The sequence below is a fragment of the Helicoverpa zea genome, chromosome 5 (assembly GCF_022581195.2).
Source record: "Helicoverpa zea isolate HzStark_Cry1AcR chromosome 5, ilHelZeax1.1, whole genome shotgun sequence".
NCBI classification, from domain to species: Eukaryota; Metazoa; Arthropoda; class Insecta; order Lepidoptera; family Noctuidae; genus Helicoverpa; species Helicoverpa zea.
Window position 1 is genome coordinate 2,119,478 of NC_061456.1, and position 21,288 is coordinate 2,140,765.

General features: G+C 35.0%; 1 protein-coding gene across 8 annotated transcripts in view; it reads left to right on the forward strand.

Moving 5' to 3' along the window:
• The window catches only part of LOC124630250 (four and a half LIM domains protein 2), a 178,975-nt gene that overhangs the window by 125,173 nt on the left and 32,514 nt on the right, over positions 1-21,288 (forward strand). The window contains exons 1-2 of one of the 8 annotated variants that reach the window (XM_047164032.1): positions 5,745-6,424; positions 6,625-7,021. The exons of 6 other annotated variants lie outside the window; for them this stretch is intronic. In XM_047164032.1, coding sequence (XP_047019988.1) covers positions 5,769-6,424; positions 6,625-7,021 — 1,053 coding nt within the window. In that variant the 5' untranslated portion in view covers positions 5,745-5,768. Of the gene's footprint in view, positions 1-5,744; positions 6,425-6,624; positions 7,022-21,288 lie in introns of those variants that run through there. One more of the 8 variants, XM_047164033.1, reaches the window with a different exon arrangement.

Sequence of the window (21,288 nt, forward strand, 5' to 3'; positions counted from 1 at the left end):
ACGATTTTATGCATTACACTGTAAGACAATAGTAAATATCTTTGAGAGAAAAACAGACAAATAAATCCCAAAAATGTAAAACAATAAATAAGAATTCCATGCCTCAGAAATAGCATCTTTGTTTAATGATGAAATTAACCCTATTATTTCGTAGCCTGAAAATAAGTATTTTTTATTGAACCTATAATTCAGTTCTAAACACTCGCTTATACTAATAGATAATTTATCATTCACTAGTAATAATGCCGAATTGTTTGAGTAAAAACGGAATGTGTCAAGGCAATTCCCGCGAATTCCCGCTTTACATAACATAATGTTTTCTACGCCTACTTAAATAAAACACATACAAACCTTCAGAATAATGTTCGGGGAACGCCCCTCGGTTGCCAATAAGCTCATTCAAGTTTCAGTGGGCGTCTTTTACATGAATGAAAAATACTAAGCCTGTGGCTTTTATTTTTATTTCTAACATTGAAAAATTATGAGGCCTTTCACCTTTCTTTACGTAACATTTTATTAGTATTTTATTCTTCGCAACTCTTACCAAGGAGACGGATATTTGAGACAATAATTTACTTCTCTAACAATAGTTTAAACAGCCCTCTTATTTTATCAAAAAAATGCTTTATGTATTTAGAAATAGTCACTGTCATTTAGGGCAAGAATTAACCTCACTAACAAATCCCAAAACACCCTTAATTTCAGTCACAAAATGGAGTCCACACGTCAAAATTTTCCCGCTAAAATTTTCCCTACTCCCTGGTTCCCTCTCGCCTAGCGCGTGTCTTGCGCACGGCCCGCGCATGACGTCACACCGGTGTCGGGTTTCGGCGCGCGCGCACCCAGAGCCGTACTCGGCTGTTACTTTCACTGCGACCTTGCCTTTGACACCGATGGTTGTAGTTATTTAGGTAAACAGGGCTGGGAACTGTTATCGCTTTTTAAAGAGTAGTAGTCTAGTTTGGGTAGTGTAGTAGGCGCGGTTTTTTTCGTATGGTGTGATCGATGCATGGTAAAAGTTTGTTAATTAAAGGGACCATGGATCTACCTGTGGGTGATTTTTGAACATAATCATATATAAATGTAAAAAAAAAATAACAATCTTGAAACTTGCCATTAATCTTTTTTGGATGAGAACAGGTAGAGTTTAAATGTAATTGTATCTGTTATGTATGATCATTACGATCAAAAAATTTTATGCATGTGCAAAAACTACCAAAATTCACGCACTTTGTCTATTCTTTTTACAAAGCTCCAGCCCATGTTTTCATAGACAATTATAATACAAGGAAAACATGTATTTTACGCAATGTTTACGTTTCTTAGAATACATTTACCGACTGCGTAGTGGGCAGTAATGTGTTTGACGATTGCGGGTGTTAGGAGTTCTGATGACATTTGTTAAAAATAAATGCAGTTATTTATGATACTTTTATTTCTACGTCAGTTTGTGACAATCTAATGCTGGATAGGCCATCATTATGAGATGAGAATTTTAGCCACCTTTTGGTCCCTTCCTCCTAGATTTTTACGAGTATAACTAAAATGCGTTCTAACAAAGGAAACTTAATCATGCATATATTTCAAAAGGATGCTAGGAAAGGAACATAAGGATCATGTTATGAGGGATGGGCATAAATGTGGTTAGATTCAGGGGAAGAGGAGGGCCAAAGGAACGATGTATGGATTGTGCGAAAGTCGACATGGCTAGAAATAATGTTACTTGTGAAGTGACGGCAGACAGAAGAGTACGGCAAAAAAAAAATGTTGCGCCGACCAAACAAATAAAAATCGATATAGGGACCGGATGATGATGATGATGTCAGGAAAAACAACAGAATTTTCTTCTAGTTTTTCATTTATTTTTCTACCAAAGTTCGGTACAATTTTTTTCTCTCTTTTTTTTCTTTACCATTTCACATTCCTGTCAAAGTCTTGACGTTAATAGGTCATCGGTTTAAGTTTAGCTGCAAAAAGACAGCATCATTTGTAACGAGTGGGTAACCGTTCTATATCTGTCATCGGGAATATAATTGGCAGTTCTAATGTTTTATAACTGAAACTAACTATGCTGTGGGGCTTTACTCGTCTGTAAATGTTTAGTTCCTGGTTCCTATGTTCAGGAAATTTTGAACTTTATAAACTCTTTTTTTGTCTTTTAATAAGGTAGCCGTTAGTCAACCATTCTGAGACGTATTGTATTACTCAACCAGGATTGGATCTCAAACATGTCAGAGATATCACTTCTAAAGGCTTAGCGAACTTTCCACATAAATAAATTATATCTAATCACTCTTATACCTCCTTAAACAAGGTACATTTTTTATGTATTTGCGATATAAATTCGATTTAAATAACGAGCTTAAGATATTGCAAAAAGAAAATTATCCAAGAAAATTCACGAAACCGCATTAATGAATCAAACCACCCACAGCCTTATATAACATATCAAACAAAGCGCTGAAATAAACTCCCGCGCATCGATCGATGTTCCCTAAGCCCCGCCCACAGTGTTCACACGGTACCTCTGACGTCACAATGACGTTACATCTCCGTAATTAGACGGTGTACCTAAATGAGTGTCTTACGTACCTATAGGAATAATGGCTTTGGAATGGTAAACTTTGGTAGCCGGTTTAGGAGTTTCGTGGTTAGATTTTAGTTCAGTTGTTGGGTATATTTTTAGTCCTGAATTTTCGGTTAAAATATAATAGAGATATAAATAATTATAGAAGTTTTCATTATTAAAAGAAAAAACATGTATGCACATATGTGTAGCTACTTGAGATCTGAATTTGGTTTACGAACTACGAAGACATTTACGACAACTGTACCTGTTTTTCTGTTGTAAATAGGTATGGAATTTGTGGATATAATTGTATTGCTTTAATATCTAGTTTGTCGGTAGATATCTAAATGTTTTAAATACTACATAATACCTATAATTATTTTTTTCATATATCTAAGTTCTAGTAGAGAAGTGTTTTCAGAGATTTTCTTTTCATATCAAAAGACTCATTATTATTTGATCTTGATTTCATCCAACTGTTTCTGAAAATTATGACATTTTAATTGAAAAAATACGAGCGACATAAATGTACGTAGTAAATCAAATATCAAATAAAATCTTATATAACTCAGCGTTACTAATCTTCAGTTCTGAAAATAAAGAAAACATTAATCATATTAACAGAATAAAATAGCAAGAGTTAAAAATATTTATGTTTGTTTGAGCATAGGTACCTACACCTTATGAAAGTACAGAAGAGTTCCTACAAAGAGATGCAAGAAAAATACATAGTAATAATCAGAACGAGGTTTATATAGAATGCTTTATACAAAATTATGTCAAATTACAATCTCTAATAAAAAATCAACGGTTATTAAATCCGCCGTTAATCGTTTTCCCTATATTTTCTGTCATGTTGACAGGAAAAATCGCGGGAAAATTTTAGTCTACGCAGTTTTAATAATTACTTACAATAAAATAATTCTGGCAATCTGACAGAAAGACGTAAAACGTCTCTTTAAAAGAAAACATTCGGTTTTTGAAGTGTTCGAAGTTTGAAGATTTAAAAACATTAGTTACGTGTGCAACGGTTACCTTTTTTTTTGTTATTTCCCAAAGGTCGATGACACACTGGGAATATTTTCTTGGCGTTTAGGGATAATTTTACGACTTATTTGTTGGCAACGAAGCTAGATACAATAGATAATATATTAGGCCAATAAATTAAGTTTAGTAGCTAAAAACTGTAGCTCACAAGTAAATAACATATAAAACATATATAACGTAACAACAGTAAATTTGGCTGACGATATATTCTGCCATTGAATTGTAAAAAGTTTTCAATTGGGGAAATCGTCGTACCGTGTCCTCCCAGCTAGTTCTTTCTGTCTATTGTTTCATAGAGAAATGGACAGGAAATTATCATATTTGCCAAAATATTTATAGGATTGAAAAGCTATAAATACTTACAGTTCAGTGTTTAAATTAGCTGATTAAAACAGATGTTTTTCAGCCGCTCCGCAAATAGTGTTACATAATTGGTGGACCTAATGTTAAAACCTAAAAGTAAATCTTTTCAGAGTACTTTGTTTCATTTCATATTTTTTTACAATTAACTAGACATTGTTCTATTATTTACGACACTTGTTATTATTATATTTAGATTATTATAACACAAAAGCAAGCAATGTAAAAAATATAAGTACTAAATCAAATCTTCTGCGTACCTAAGTATATCTAAAAACTAGACACCTTGAACCAACTGACCGTGACCTTTTTAAGAAACTTTTACATAAATATGAATTCCTCAATTGAAACCACTTAGTAATACACACTTACAGGAAAACTTCCCCAAAAAAAACCACATACTATTTCGGAATTTCCATTATTTCAAAGTCAAGACTCGAACCCACGCACTCTTCGATAACACAGCTGTACTCTCTACGCACGATCCGACGTAAGCTTTGTGATATTAAATAAAACAAGTTGCATAACTTGTTATTACAAACTTGTTTAAAAATAGCCGCTTTATATACAACGGGTATTCTCGCGGATTTTTTCAGAGCAGCGTTTCGCAAGTTTCCGCGAAAAATATCAGGCAATGAACAACACATATCGGCTTTGAGTATCATAATAATATACTTATCATAATATAATTTAAATCTTTACTTACATTATAAACCTGCTGAAAATTTTGTTTGTTTGTACGCGAGTAAGTTGAGAGTAAGTGCTGTTGACAAGACTGCTGAACCGATTTTATTTTATTCTAAATCAGTGCCAGCCCATTTGTGGGGTAAAATTAGTCTTTCTTTGTGTAAAATAGTTGCTACGGGAAGCGGGTGGCGCCACTAGCCGCTGGCGGAAGCTAGTAAAACATACCTAGTTCAATCAAGTTTATTTAATTAATAATTTTAATTCTCTTCTTTCTATCTAAATAAATAAGGGACAACTCCTAATTCACAAAGAATATCTTTACAAGTAAGTGAAGTGACGTGAAAATTGAAATAAAATTACCTACCAGCTAGCGCCTTTGACGGCCGGTCATGATTTGGCAACAATAGTTATACATTAGTCACAGCCTAAAGTGGGATGATTAATAAGACTAAACGTTCTTGTTGACCTACATTACGGTAGTAAATATTCCCTTAATATACCAGTAATAGTTAAAGATACAAAGATTGCAACAATGTTATCTTTGACCCCGTGGACGAGAGCATAATTATTAGACCCTAGATATAAATTATTTAAGCAAAAACTTTTTACTCGTAACAACAGTATTGATTACTAAAAGTAACTTTTAAAGACCCGTTATAATGTATCATCAAAATACATCTTATCTCTTATGCGCAATACTCAAGTTAATTCCGTGATTGATTGATTGACATCGCAGGAAATGCAACTAAACTTATTGGTCTTCACGAAGCAACAAATTAATTCGAGTTTACAGTACCCATAACTCACACAGCTACAATCACACGGGTACAAATCAATCATTGGCTAAAACATTTTTATAGTCTCGTAAAGCCGCGACCTTCGACCGAATGATCGAACGAGACATAAAGCTAATGTCTGGCCACAACGCCAAATGAATTCTAAAACGGGACACAAAAGTTTGGCAAACTATTACACTTTAATTTCAGTTGTTCAAATCTTGTCTCGGTGTAATAGCGCTGCACCGTCCCGCTCCCCGGAGACCCTTTTCAAAAGTAGCCCTTTTCCATTCCTTTTGACATAGGCGTGTTTGTTCGAGGACATTGAAATGGGACTCCTGCTGTCTGTCGTTATCTCGTACGCAGGCGCTCACGAAGCTATCGAGTGCGTGAAACACTTGCTCAGTGGCGTCATACCCAACTCTAATCCGGACTTCCAAGAACTCGCTGAGTACTACTCCAGCCAACTCAGGAAAGCGGCCAGCCCAGCCTCCGCAGGCGAATGGAGCAAAGAATGCGGTCAGGGATACCTATTATTAACCGAGGATAAAAATGGAAAACTAAAATCGGCCGCCGTCAAGTACTACGGTGACAACACAAACTCGACCGCCATACTGTTCTCCACCAAAATATCCAGCTTCGGCCAGGAGTCCCTCGAGGAGAGCCAAGCGAGCGACGACAACCGGAGCGACAGGTACAATACGACGAAAACGAAAACCATTCTTACGAACTCTTCAGGCTCGATCAATATTCGACAAAGGAGAAGATCACCTACGCCTCGTGAAACTATTTCAGATTCAAATCACAACAGCTTTACTTCAAATACTGTCGCGCCTGAACACAAGGAGGACGAAGGGGCTGACGAGAAACTGACATGGCATTACAGACCACTGAGTCCCCCCCGCACCCCGCAACCACTGCCCGAAATACATTTCCAATCATTCGACGAAGACAAAAGAGGCGAATACAGCGAAGACTTCCTCAGGTTAATATTCATTGATATCAGCGGGCACATCTCTCATGTAGACTCTCATGTTTTCAGTTCGCTAGTGACCTAGCTGCATCCCATCATCGTGAGTGATCACTGCTCATCGGACACCACATATGCACGAGTAGAAAGCTAATTCATGGTACCATTCACTCCACCTGTACTATACCTACTCATATGTTATGAATTTGTTTAAGATCTCTTGATGGGATTAAGTTCCGACCAATACAACGACACGACCCGAGTGGCAGGCGACGGAGTTTCAAAAAGCGCCACTCATCGTCGTCGAATTCTTCCAAAGATTCGCGAGCTTCACGCGAGGAGGAACTTAAGATGTTCACGTCTCTCGAGGAAGCTGAGTTCGCGCGTATGAACAAAGACGACAAACTTGGAGGAAGCACGCCTAATCTATCAGCGCGTTCTTATTCCAGAAGTCGGTCGAGGGAAAACTCGAGGGAGAGAAGGAGTGAGCAATGGAGCGTGGAAGCGTCAGTGGACAGCGTGGCTTCCGATGACAATGTGACGCAAAAGCCGCTGTTGAAAGACGTTCCCAAACTCAACTCCTTCGAGGAAGAGACGAATGAGACTAAAGAGGTAATTGAAGAGGAGGAAGAAGAAGTAGATTTCTGGGGCACCGGGGACTAGCTTGGACCCTAACGCAGCACGCACTGCTGATGTGAGCCTCTGTACGCATGACTGAACATTAAATTATGATGCCCCGGTTTGTGTTTTGTTTTCTTTGACAACCCTTAGTAATAACCCCAAGTGAGATCTCCTTTGTGACAGGATTTAGAAAGATAGGCTCTAATTGTTTGGCTTATTTAGAAACTGAAATTGTGGAACACAGTGTTTCGAAAGTACACATGTTATTATTTGAGACTGTATGGGATTGGCTTTATCATTCTATTGTTAATTAAGTAACAGATAAAAGTCATTATACGAACACAAATTATAAATATTTTTACATACAATATTAAAATCAAATAAATAATGAATAAACACGAACACGAAAATGTCCTTTTGATTACACAATTAAATTCATATAACGCTCACGTAATACTGTTATTTACTATGTAATTTGTGTTGTAAATACATATTCCATTAGTGAAATAGTACACTTTATTGGCTATGTTAATGTTTAACATGATATTGGCAACGAAACTCGTAATGACGATCCTCAGTTTAACATCGAATAGGTTTTTGAAATTTGACTGAAAACCCAACTACTAGGAAGACAAATGGTTCTGTAATTGATTTTAAAGATGACCAAAGACAAGCTATCAGTCGAAATATTCTTGACAAGAATACGTAAAAACTGTCACAAAAAACAGCTGAAGGTCAAAACAATTAAATATTAAAACCATAAAATCAACAATTATCAAAAGCAAGTTCACAAAAACTCAACACCCAATCATAATTATAAAGTCATATTATTACCAGGGGTCGGTGAGGACCAGGGGTCGGTGAGCTGGACTCATACCTGTAATATAAATGTAAAATGCTTACGAGTTTTTGTCAATGTGTATCGCCAAGACAAAAATAAGTGAAATAGTGAAAGGACACTCCAATACACGTGTGACATTGTTATCCACATAAAACATTAACAACAAGTGAAGTTATAAGCAATTAAAAACCGTATGTACAATTTTTACAACTAATCTTAAACTAACAGTGATCTTCAGCATAAACTGTGTATTTGTCAAATATAAACTATTTATAGTGCGATGATGCACGATTCTCAATAAAATTCAAACAAAAATAGTGACTAAAAACACGACGGAAAGAAACAAAAAACGTTTAAAAGTGTCAAGTGACAAGTGCTAGTTAATGGAAAAAAATCCTTTGAGATGACTCATTCCCAACCGTTTTGTTTAATTTAAAAACTGCACATGAACCATCTAACACCTCATTTCAACTAGGCTACTAATGTTACCGTAGCCTAGCGGCACAGCGACTTACATCGTGCGGCGAAAAGTGCAGGATCAAATCTCACGGGCGGAAGCACTTTTTGTGAATGTTTTTAAACGGAATTTAGAATTAATATAGTTTCGATAGAGGACGCTAAACGTAAAAATTAACCATGGATTCTGGGAACGAAAACATAACTTATCGTAATGTACGAAGGACAAGTTCACTAACAGATTTGACTATCTTAACAGATGATAAACATATGTTCGACACTACAATGATGAGTATTCCAGATAGCCTGCATGATAACAGTGACATAGTTTCTAGTGACATTAAAGAACAAAATAAAAATCTCAAGATTCAATTACAGAGCGCCCATCAGGAGATAGAAAATTTAAATAATGAAAACTATCGTCTAAAATGTGACATACAAGATATGCTAAAGAAACTCAACACATACAAAAAAGTATGCTTAACGCCTGCGAAAAAAAGCATGACACCATCACGCAAAAATAAATCTTTGCTGCAAAGTAACATTTCAACTTGTCTATCACATGAAGAATGTTATAATTCATGTGTTGATTACGTTATTATGAAGCAAAATAAAGAAACACAAACGAACAAAGACGAAACACCAAATAAATTTCTAGACAGCAAAATAATTAAGCACAATAAAGAAAGTCAAACAAACAGTAGTACTCCATATAACCGTCCGGAATCCCCTATAAAATCGCCATCGCCTTCGAGAAACGAAGTAGGAAAGAAGAAAAAGAAACAAATATATACTACTCCACCTAAACAATTGCTTACGACTAAGTGTGTCAACAATAATAATGATAAAAAGAGAGAAGCAAATAAAGAAATGCACCTAAGTGGTTTTCAGAAAGCAAAAAAAGTAATAAAGCGAAAACTACATATAATTAGCAACTGTAATTACTTAGACGCCTTAGAAAATATAGAAAATACATTTCGAGAACAGTTTGAATATTGCCATTACGTATCACCAGGTATTGGATTAAGAGAAATGATGACAAATATAACTAACAAAGTCAAAAATCTTTCCATAGACGACTACTGCATAATTATGATTGGAGAAAAGGATTTTAAAAGCGCTGGAAACTACATGGAACTGGTCAAATTTACTAGAGAATCGCTGAAAACAATTACTCACACAAATGTGATCATATGTTGTCCCACGTATGTAACAGGAGGTCTTATACAAAATTGTCGTGTAGAAACATTTAATAATTTACTTTGCTTAGATATAGATACCAATAAATACGCTTACTTCTTTGACACAAACCGGGATCTCACTTTAGACATGTTTTCATATAATACAGGCAAAGTGAATAAACAGGGCACGAAACGCATCTTTCAAAGTATCTACGAGCGCTTGCTTATTGATCTAAAAAACTATCCAATTAACTCTGATGTTATTGACTCGTCTGAAAATAGTGATTTTTTTCGTCTATAATAGTATAAATATTCTTCATCAGAACATTGCTGGATTATTAAATAAATCTGACATGCTTGCTGTTCACATTCAAGAATTATCTAAGAAAAAAAAGGACGTAGATATAATTTGTATCACAGAACACTTTGTTATGGCCGGACATGAAAAACTATTGAATTTTACAAATTACAAGTTAGGAGCAATTTATTCAAGGCCGTCTCAGAAACGAGGGGGGTCATGTATTTTTATTAAAAACGGTTTTGAATTCAAGGAGCTCTCGGGAATTTCACGTCATTCAATACCTAATGTTATTGAATGTTGTGGCTTAGAGCTGACGAATCATAATTTAATAATTGTATGCATTTATAGGCCACCAAAATTGAGTAATTTAAGTGTATTTTATGAAAAGTTAGATATTGTATTGAAAAGCCTGTGTAGCAAATCTGATAAGAAAATAGTAATGTGTGGGGACTTCAATATAGACACGCTAAAAAGAAATAACTTGACGCTGGACTTTGAATGCTTTCTACTGGGCTACAACCTTAAATTAGAGCTACGACAACCAACCAGACTCAGCAGCAATACTTGCCTAGATAACTTTGCACGCAGTTCTCAATTGAAATGTATGTCAGAAGTATTAGACTTTGCATTGTCCGACCACACTGCTCAGCTATTAAAAGTTACAGTAGTAAAGTCGTATAGGCTTAAGTCTTGGCGAATAAAAAAACGAGATCTATCCGTTGAAAACATGACTAGTTTTAAAAAATACCTGAAATGCCTCTTTTTTACGGACATCTACCAAACAGATAATGCTAATGAAGCTTACGATCATTTTTTAGAACAGTTTCGCTGGTTATACGATCTTTGCTTTCCACATAAATTGATAACAGTCAGAACAAATAAAACGGTTCAATGGGTTTCAAATGGCATTCGAATATGCAGTAGAAAGCAAAGACATTTATTATGGAGATATAGACTTGAACCATCGAATTCCAATAAAAACATTTTTAGAAACTACTCACGCAGATTTCGGAAAATTATCAAGTTAACGCAAAAAGCACAAAATAATTATTTTATTGAAACCTCGAGTAATAAATCCAAAGCCGCTTGGCAAGTTATAAATAATAAACACCGAATTACCGAACCCATTTCGCAAATTAGATATAAAAATACCGACATTACTAATCCGACTGACATTGCCGACGCATTTAATGATTATTTTATTGACCAAACTCAAAACAATATGACGACCACCCCGAACACTAATAATATGATAAAATTGACAAATAACCCAAATTCAATTTTTATGCATCCAGTATCACCACAAGACATTATGAGAGCAATACAATCTTTAAAAAATAAAAATAGTACTGGATATGATAATATAGCTACAAAGGTTATTAAATTTGTATCGGAGGACATCGCAGTACATTTAAGTCACATACTTAATTTATGTATAAGCTCTGGTGTATTTCCGGATAGCTTGAAAACAGTCATTGTAAAGCCGCTTTTAAAAAAAAACGATAAGAAAGATATCGCAAACTATAGGCCAATTGCACTTATACCAATTTTTTCTAAGGTTTTCGAAAAAATTATCTACAATTTATTAAATGCTTTTTTATCAAAATATAATATTCTAAGTGCAGAGCAAAAGGGTTTCCGAAAAAACAAAGGTATAAATATAGCGGTTTACGACCTATTAAATGTCATAATGCAAAATGTAGATAAAAAAGTACCAACATGCGCAATCTTTACGGATATGACGAGGGCTTTTGACTGTGTTGATCACGAAACCTTAATTAATAAACTTAGCGCAATAGGAATACGAGGAAACGTACTCAAACTTTTAAAATCCTATCTCAGCAACCGTAAGCAGCACACAGAAATCTCTAAAATATGCTTGAAATCAAAGCGTGAAAATAAATATTTGTCCAAAGAGAGAATTATTAGGTATGGCGTACCACAGGGTAGTGTGCTGGGACCATTATTATTTTTGATATACATTAATGACTTGCCACGCCACATTGAACATCCTATGGTTTTGTTTGCTGACGATAGCACCGCCTTGATTAAATGTATAAACAAAAATACTTATGAACATGACATAAATAGTGCTTTAAGGGACATTATACACTGGCTTGACCAAAACAATCTATTAATAAATATATCTAAAACTAATGTCATGCATTTTTATCAACGAATACTACCGGACATGTTACAATTAGAATATAACGAACAAAAAGTTGACCAAGTAACAGTTGCAAAATTCTTAGGCATAATTATAGACAGCCAATTAACTTGGAAGCCACATGCAGAAAACATATGCAATAAACTAAGCGTTGCAGCGTATATATTACTTAATCTAGCCAAAAAAGTGAGCATGACTACAAGGTTGACAGCATATCACGGTTTGGTCGCATCGGTACTAAGATTTGGCATCATATTTTGGGGAAATTGTAGCCTGAGAGAGCAGGTGTTCAAATCTCAGAAACGCTGTTTAAGGGCAATGTGTAATTTAAAAGTAACAGACAGCTGCGTACCTATGTTTAAGTCCCTAAAGATACTAACATTTCCATCATTATTTATCTTTGAAACTGCAGTTTTTGTAAAATCTAATATGCACCTATTTATTAAAGTATCTGATAACAGCACTAGGCCAATAAGGAAACAATATAAAAACAAGTTACATGTTATTAGATATGATACTGCCTTATTAAGGAAAAGTCTTTTATGTATGGGCCCAACAATATTTAACAAAATACCGGATAGGTTAAAAACAGAAACTATTGTACTGTTTAAAAAGAAATTGTTAGACTTATTAATTAATAAATGTTATTATTCAATCTGCGATTTTTTGACTGACAAGAACCTCAGCTAATTTGAAATAATAATGTATTCTTTAAATTTATAATAATTGTAAATGTAACAGTTAATTAATCTTGACATTAACTCTGTATCTGTTTTTTATTTTGACATATATTTTTTATTTTTTTTCATTTAATTTTATATTGACATTTTTAAACGCATGCAATCTGTAGACGAATGTATTAATACTATCATGATTATTGCCTAAATGTATGTTGATTACCTACTTAAACTGTTTGCATGCCTATTAAAGGTAGAAAATATAAGGAGCACTAAATCACTATGTAGAACAACTGTATCATGTACCTATTTTCTATGCAAATAAAGATCTATTCTATTCTATTCTATTCTACCAATTAATATGAAAATTATGAACAGTTAATCAAAATTGTTGCATAATAGTCCGAAAATACTCAGCCAACCTCGACCCAGTTGTGTCTCGTTAAAACCAGGGCATAAAGTTCCTACGACCTTTGATTTAATGCCATCTATCGGAGTGGATTATGACTGCAACTAATAGTGTTGCTAGATTGGATTTTCAAAATAGTATAGTAGAAAAAATCGTACAGTCCTGAGTAAAATATATAAATAACTAGCTTATGTCGGTGGTTTCACCCGCGTCCCATGACAACTTCTGCACGAACCAGAAAAAAAGCCTATAACCTTCCATGATAAATGGGCTATATTAATAGACTTTTTCCAATCGGGCCAGTAGTTTCTGAGATAAGCGCTCTCAAACAAAAACAAACAAACTCTTTAGCTCTATTATTTGTAACTAGTTTTTTTGCTAGCCTTTAACCAAAATACAGGTGTCTGGGGGTGTTCTAAAAAGGTAATTTCCCGCCAAATAGGACGGCTGCTATAATTTTCTGACACCCTTGAAATAATGTTCACATGAATTGGAATTAACTGTAAGTTTGGAGATTTAGGGAATGATAAATGGAGGGATTAAATGTGGCAATGGTTTAAATAAATGGGTTTAAACTTTACCTTGGTTAGTTAGGAATAGGATGGCCTTTTCTAACTAAAGAAATAACAGAGCACACACAGGAAAAATCTAAAATTGCCTACAGCTTTTCAATCCGAAGCAAGTACTTAATGATTACTTTAGATGTAAATAATTTTGACTTATTTCCAAAGATAACATGAACATACATATATGAAAAATATCATACAGTTTACCTAACAAACAAACAAGTTTAAGTAGCCATAAGCTCACACTTTTACAAAACATCAGAGCACACTGCACACATTTCTAAAGAAAATTAGTCACAACATACCCTATTCATTACACATTTGGCCAATAAAAGAGTGCTGACAGTACATCTCTTCACAAACAAGTGCCCTAATGAGTGCCAAAATTATCCAAAATCGTAAGCTTGGTAAATATGTGGGCGTCACTGAAAACCACAGACGTGTAAGCTCTTTAATCAATTCCTATTCATATTTGTATAAATAACTGGCTGTGACGCTCGGTTTCATTCGTGTATTGGTTGTAAACAGCTTATTACTGTCTCGGGGTTCATTTAGGGGGTTCAATTTGCATAGTATTGTAAACAAACAAATTCACTTTCACACCCACTTTTTATTAATGATAGTTAGGACTAGAGGTGCCTACAATCCGAATCTAACTGCCACACTCAGAATGGATACTTAAATTAGTCCTAACGAGTCCTTAACTAATTATCATTAAATCTGTTAATGAACGATACATCCCAGAGACGAAATTTAAGGGTTCATTAGTTAATGACAGCTTTAAGTATCCGTAGGGCAGAGTATCGTCAAATTGTCTTTGATAAATGCTTATCGATAAACGAAAGATGTAGCCGCACCTTAAAATGTGAAATTATTAAGTAGCAAAAACTGTTATTTAAATACATTAAAACCTTGTATATCAACAATAGAAATAAGAATTTGTTAATTTCGGCAACGTTTTTACGTAAAAACACCTATTTTCATGTAAATGATATAAAGTACATGGAAACTTTTTTCTGGTATCACTGTCAATATTGTACTGTCAGTGTCAAGGTTACGTTTAAAATTCTTGTTCCGTTAACCGTCACGAAAGAAAAGTGTGTGGAAAAGTGTGATAAGCTCTGAAATAAATAGCTTTATCTTAACATATTATCATGGTAAGTTTTGTTTCTATGTACATTAGTAGCTGCACATATGTATTTGAAGAATTTAACTTGTGCTTGTTTCATTTTAGGAGTCTTCAGGAACAAGAGCCCCACGCAAACGTGTGGCTAATTTCACGGCGGACGAAAAAGCTTTGTTAGCACAATTAGATAAAAAGAGACCAATCGTGGAATCTAAAATAACAGATGGCAAGTCAGTCGCCAAGAAACAAGCAGCATGGGATAGTATAAATCAGGAATCAATCACCAACTTCCAGACTACGGGCTGCTTTGTGAAAGTTTAAGAAAACCCTCGAGAGACCTCGAGCACAGCAGCCGCGCTTGCGACCACTAGACCAACAAGGCAGTCAAATAAACTTTGTACTACATAATTGTTCAACAATTAAAAAAGTATTCGTCTTATTTTATGGATTTTTATTTATTAAAAATTATATTATGAGAAAAACCTATCAACTATAGATGGTCGCACCAAAAATCCATTGCTGTTGGTTGTGCTTTCACGCCTTTCACTCATAAGGATAACATCATTATTCTCAATATGAGGAGATTCCCAGTTCATTGGAACCAAATCATCAACCTGTAAAGAAATATTATGCAGTGTCGCACAAGCACATATAACAGCCACAACTGTATCCATCTATGCCCATTCCAAGTTGGAGACAAGGAAACCTTCTTTTCCAAATGCCAAAGCGTCTTTCCACAGTATTCCACATTATATTTTATTTGGCTTCTGTTGTAGTTTTCTTGTGCAGTTGAATTTGGTGATAAAAACGGCGCCAGTAGCACATTGCTAACTGCATACCCGCTGTCCCCTAAAGTTATCCCTTTTAACACACCAGTATTCAGTCTTTGTTTAATTGCACTGCTGTTATAAATAAAACTATCATGGGTACTGCCAGGCCACCGGGCTACTAGATCATAACATTCCAAGTTTGTCCCAGTGACTGCTTGAACATTGATAGAAAAATACCCTTTTATATTCCTATAGACTTCTAATGTTACTCCTCCTGGGCTTCTTATTTGGCCCCACTACTCTAAACCTTCTGGTATAGTCTACAAAATCAATAAAGTCAAGCAAATCACTCATCTTTACTTTATTGTTAAAACATTCCTATTCCTGAGACTTTTTAAAATATTTTATTTACTTTTATAACCTTAAACATAAATGTCAAAATCAATCATTAGAAAGTTAAGTAAAGGTTTTGCTGTACTTAACTTTAATTGTCATTAAGGGATGCTAACGGATCATTAATTGTCTCTGAGAGTGAGCTTTTTTAAATCTATACTAAGGAGCCACTTAAGTAACCATTAACTGACTCTGAGTGTGGCAGTAAGTTATTTTAAATTATTTTCGCTTGTAAATTATGTAGCATAATATTAAGAAGCTAGGGATCGGTCTCCCAGTCTAACTGGATGCAACCTGAGTACCAATGTTTTGAAAGGAGCCAATGCCTATCTGGCATATAGCTTACGATATTCCTTATTTATGCTATGAAAGTATATAAAGAATTTTTAAAAGCTAACTGGTGATCTATACAGATTTACGCGTTCAAGCAAGCAAACTAATCAGCTTGATAGGTGTATATATACATAGGTGTAGGCACTTGAAAGATAAATGTATTTTTGAAATCATCATAATGGTAACTGATGAAGCATTATGAATATGAAGTGCTTTCTTCTGTTTGTATATCAATGATTATAGGTCAGTAGTACAGTATAATAATAGTATTTATAAATGAATAACAACTGAATTGGTGTATAGAAGATAATTTTAGTATTCATTTGCCTTAATTTATGAGTTGAGTTTATGGAACTAATTTTGAGAGCAAGTTTTGAAACTTGAAATTAAAATACTAGTAATGCAGTATGAAGTCCTAATTTTCCAAGAGGTGGGTATAAAAGCACTTCACAATCCCGCGATCTGAGTTAAAAATACACGCTATAGTATACCTATTTATCTTTAGTAATAAAATATTAAGTCTTAATTATAAAGTATACCTCACAAGCAGCATTGCTTGATGAAAAATAGCTGTTTTGAATTACCTAGGTGCTGACTTTCCACAAATAATATTATTATCAAACCACAACGCTACTCAATTCTTATATTCCTGAAACCACAACTTCCTTTTACTTACTATTATTGCTTTACCACAAGATCCAAACTCACTCACACAAACTCAAAATACACACACATACTTACGTACCTACCACTCTTTTACGACGGGATGTATTCCCGAAATTTAACTCTTTTCTCTTTGAAAATTCTAATTTATGGGCCCCCGATGTTCTTTTGTCTTTTATTTAAAGCTTTATTTTTTCTTCATCTATAGTTTTAATAGGTTTTTCTTTGATACCGTCCGTCATATGTTTTTGTTTTGTATTTTGAATGTCACATCTCTTTGAGGTGACTGTATGATTTAATTATTTCTTTCTTGGAATTTGATGATTTATAAGTAAACTAGGAATATAATTACCTTATTGTCTGATAAACGTCCTTTCTTTGCTTTTGATTCGATTATTTTCGATTGATTAATCGAGTTGAAAAGCATAATTACATGCATCTAAATGAGAACGTCCTTCTTTTTTGAAAGTCGGTTAAAATATCTGTAACTTACATGTAACGGTTAACCAGAGCAAACAATTTAACATAAACAAACAAAAATAACCAGTGGTATTAGTAAATGTTTTGTGTTAAACAATAACAGCGTTTCTCCAAAAATATCTAGTTCTGGCTTTTGTTTCGGTTTAAATGTATTTTTATGAAAACTGAACAAATCTTCTTTATCCATTGAGCATTAAAAGCAAAAGTGTCTTTTATTTATAGAATACTCTTAATACAAGCCTCCTTTTAAGATGTGGATGCCGTGTAGGAAAAAAATCAATGCTTTATCGCTACTGTAACCCAACTGTAATTCTTCAGTCGCCCTATGCCACTTAGAGCTACAGGAGCCCTTTCAAACAGTTCTGAAGCCCCTCTGTCAAAGACCAGTCTACAAGAGACTTTCTCTTTTCCGTATCCATCATGAAAAATATACCAATCCAAACCTATTATGTTATATGGTAATATGTACCTATCTATTTTCTTCTTCTTTCTCACACTACTTGTCAGTCCAATACGCCGCCAAAGCGAGAGCACGGCCGGATGCGCTCATGAGGTCCTGCCGCGAGCAAGTTTCAGGGCACAGTGGACATGCGTTGAGGTGGGACATGGTACCTATCTATACTTACTACCCACAACACCGTACTACTAAAACATTTATTTATAAACCACTCTCCCTAGCGTAGGCAGGCACATTATTTTAAGACGTCCCTAATTGTCAGTACTGTCCACCCCCTTTTGCAGCACCGTACATTATACCGTCACTTGTTCGTACAACATTTCTGAACTGAGCCAAAACATCATACCATTTTTCATGCTGACCAATAAATCTATACTCATATTATAAAGCTGTAAAGTTTGTTTGTTTGTCTGCTTCTTTGAACGCGAAAAACTCAGGAACTAATGGTCCAATTTGAAAAATTATTTCAGTGTTACATAGCCCATTTATCGAAGAAGGTATCGTGCAGAAGTTCTAATGAGATGCGTGTGAAACCGCTGGCAGAAGCTAGTCTTTATATACGTCTAAATGAAATTATCTATAACCTTTCTATTTTTCTTCGCGATTCGTTGTGCTAAAATTAGACAGTTACCGTTGCCAACCCGTACAGAAAAAGTTACATTAATTCTTAGAAGTTCAAACTAAGGAGGTATTCGTATTTTTATATCAAAGCTGGGTTTATTTTTAGCTTTTGTACGGGAGTCTTTCAATGTCGTTGACCAATCTTGCCTGTTCTTATAATCCTTCGCACCAGAAAACCTTTGCGGTATAAAAGTATCAACTTTTAAAAGAGGTGTACAATGAATGAATGAATGAATGCTTCTAAATTCATGCGCAAACGAATTTTTTATTCAGCACACGACACTAATTCTGCAAGATTGCGTACTCTTTATTCTATTTCAAAAATCAGGAACTCACTTACGTCTGTTATATTGAAATGCAACAAAATAATTTCGTAGACAGTAGCCGAGATTGCTTATGTAAAAGAAGTGACTGTTTTCAAAATGTATATAACTATGAGACTTGCCGTAACTTCTGCCGGATTTTCTTCCCACGCCGACTTAAAATGTCGCCAGATGATAATATAGCTTCCCAACAGTGAAAGAATTTCTCAAATGAGTTCAGTAGTTTCGGAGACATTAGGATTAAACACAACATACACAGAAATAAATCCCTTATGATGAATGTAGGATGCTAAATAACAAGCCGCTGATAAGTTAAAGGTCCAAATAATTATAAAATATTGCCTAAACAGCCATTCATAACTAACAATAATGAAATAATCTTCGACCCCACGATGTGCCAAATGGCACTGGCAAGAACCACATTCGATCAGATCAGAATTAATTAAATGATAACACTATTGTGAACGTTTTGATTAATTATTGATTTATGGATGTGGAATAAATCTTTTTAGATTTACAAGTATTTATTGCTGTATACAAGTCGCGGTGGCTCGGTGGGTAAAGGACTGATCTACCAAGTATGAGTATGCCTTCGATTCTAGGTCAGGCAAGTACTAATGCAACTTTTCTAAGTCTGTATGTTCTAAGTACGTCTTGGACACCAAGGACCATGTTTCAGAGGGTATGAGGGTCCCGACTGTCATTTGAACATCTTTGGCAGTCGTTACGGGTAGTCAGAAGCCAGTAAATCTGACAACCAGTCTTACCAAAGGGTATTGGGTTGCTCGGGTTACTGGGTTGAGGAGGTCAGATAGGCAGTCGCTCCTTGTAAAACACTGGTACTCAGCAACATCCGGTTACACTGGAAGCCGACCCCAACATAGTTGAAAAAAGTCTAGGCAGATGATGATGACTTAGAAGTATTTATTGCAGTAAACAAGTTTGGACAAGCGGATGTTTGTGAAGGAATCGCTGGATTGTGTGACGACGGTACTAAGTGGGCGGGAAATGAAAGATGCATTTAGCTTTTACGTTGGCGATGACACAACTTTAAGCCCATTCCTGATACGATGCGTATTTTTATAACATTCTTTTCATATATTGTCATTTTCTTAATTCAAATTGCCTGATTTTACTGGTACTTTCGGGAAAAAAGCCTAAAATATTTCACAATTTCGACGTCTTAAAAATGTGACAGAGAAATTACGTTCACGTGGGATTTCCAATTCATCTTTGAAGGAAAATAAATGTTGTTTTTGTCTCGAATAGATTTGGTTTTTGATTATTATTGGCCTGAGCGAAATTAACAGAGCAGACTGTGGTTTCGAAATTGATTGGTGCGAATCTTTAATAGCTATCGTAAAATATCGTGGTATGCAATGATAATTACGTTTCTGGTCTAGATAGAAGCTATTTTATGTCTTCAACTCCATTTTCCCCAAAACATGACGTAATTTAACACCATCATTATGCTTTATAATTTCTTCCGAAAAACAAATTCTAAAATGGAACTCACTCATCAGCAACAGTCATAGATTTCCCGCCAATCTTTAACGTCATCAAACCTACCATCATTGCAATAGAACCAATTCAAAGGGCGTTCGCCCAGGTGTAAAATATCGGAAACGTAACCAAAAGCATTATAAAAATAGCCCAATGAATGAAGTAGCTTCGACCAAGACCTTGCTTCGAAGGTTCAGTGAAGACATCGACCGTATGTCTAGACGAATGAAGGTAACTCACGCGGAAGCTAGCAAGCGAAAACTATGCGGGAATGTATGCATAGAGGATACTGAATCATTCATAATTTCTGCTGCAAGTAAAATGTAAACATTTTGCTCTGGATTTTATTTAACACTTGCGTTTTCCTTCAGGTTTACTCTGGTTGTAGAAATTCATGTGATATCATCAAATGGCGCCTCTGTCCCTCTGTCAAAGGGAAGATCCTATACTGGCTAAAACCCACTCATGTTCATTCTGGAGCCCTATATGTACCAGGCCCGCGGTAACTCTTTCGAACAAAAAAAAATGAATGTAGGGTTAATGAGTTTCAGTTAATATCCATACAACAACATTATTCGTGTAAGGAGATTCAGACTTTGCGTCATAAAAACGTAATAGACAGTCCAAGTTATTTTAGTATTCAAAACGTTTATAAGGAACTGAATCACACATAATTTTAGTTGCAGTTGTTCGGTAAACATCCACGCGTTTAACATATCTATGAGAAAGCTTTGCATGAATCGTGAACGAAAGAAAAGTTTGGAACCTCTGAGATTTTACTAGATTTCCGACTAACATTCTCCCGAGTACAGTGCAAAATTTAGTCGGCCGATAGTTTGTTGGGACTGATTTATGAGCTCATAAATCAGTATGAAGAAGACTAGAAGTACGTACATTGCAAAGATCAGGAATTTAGCTGATATCGAACTGACTGAAAACTTGTACTGGAAACAAGATTTTCTTAAAAAAAAAAAAAATACCAAGCATCTGG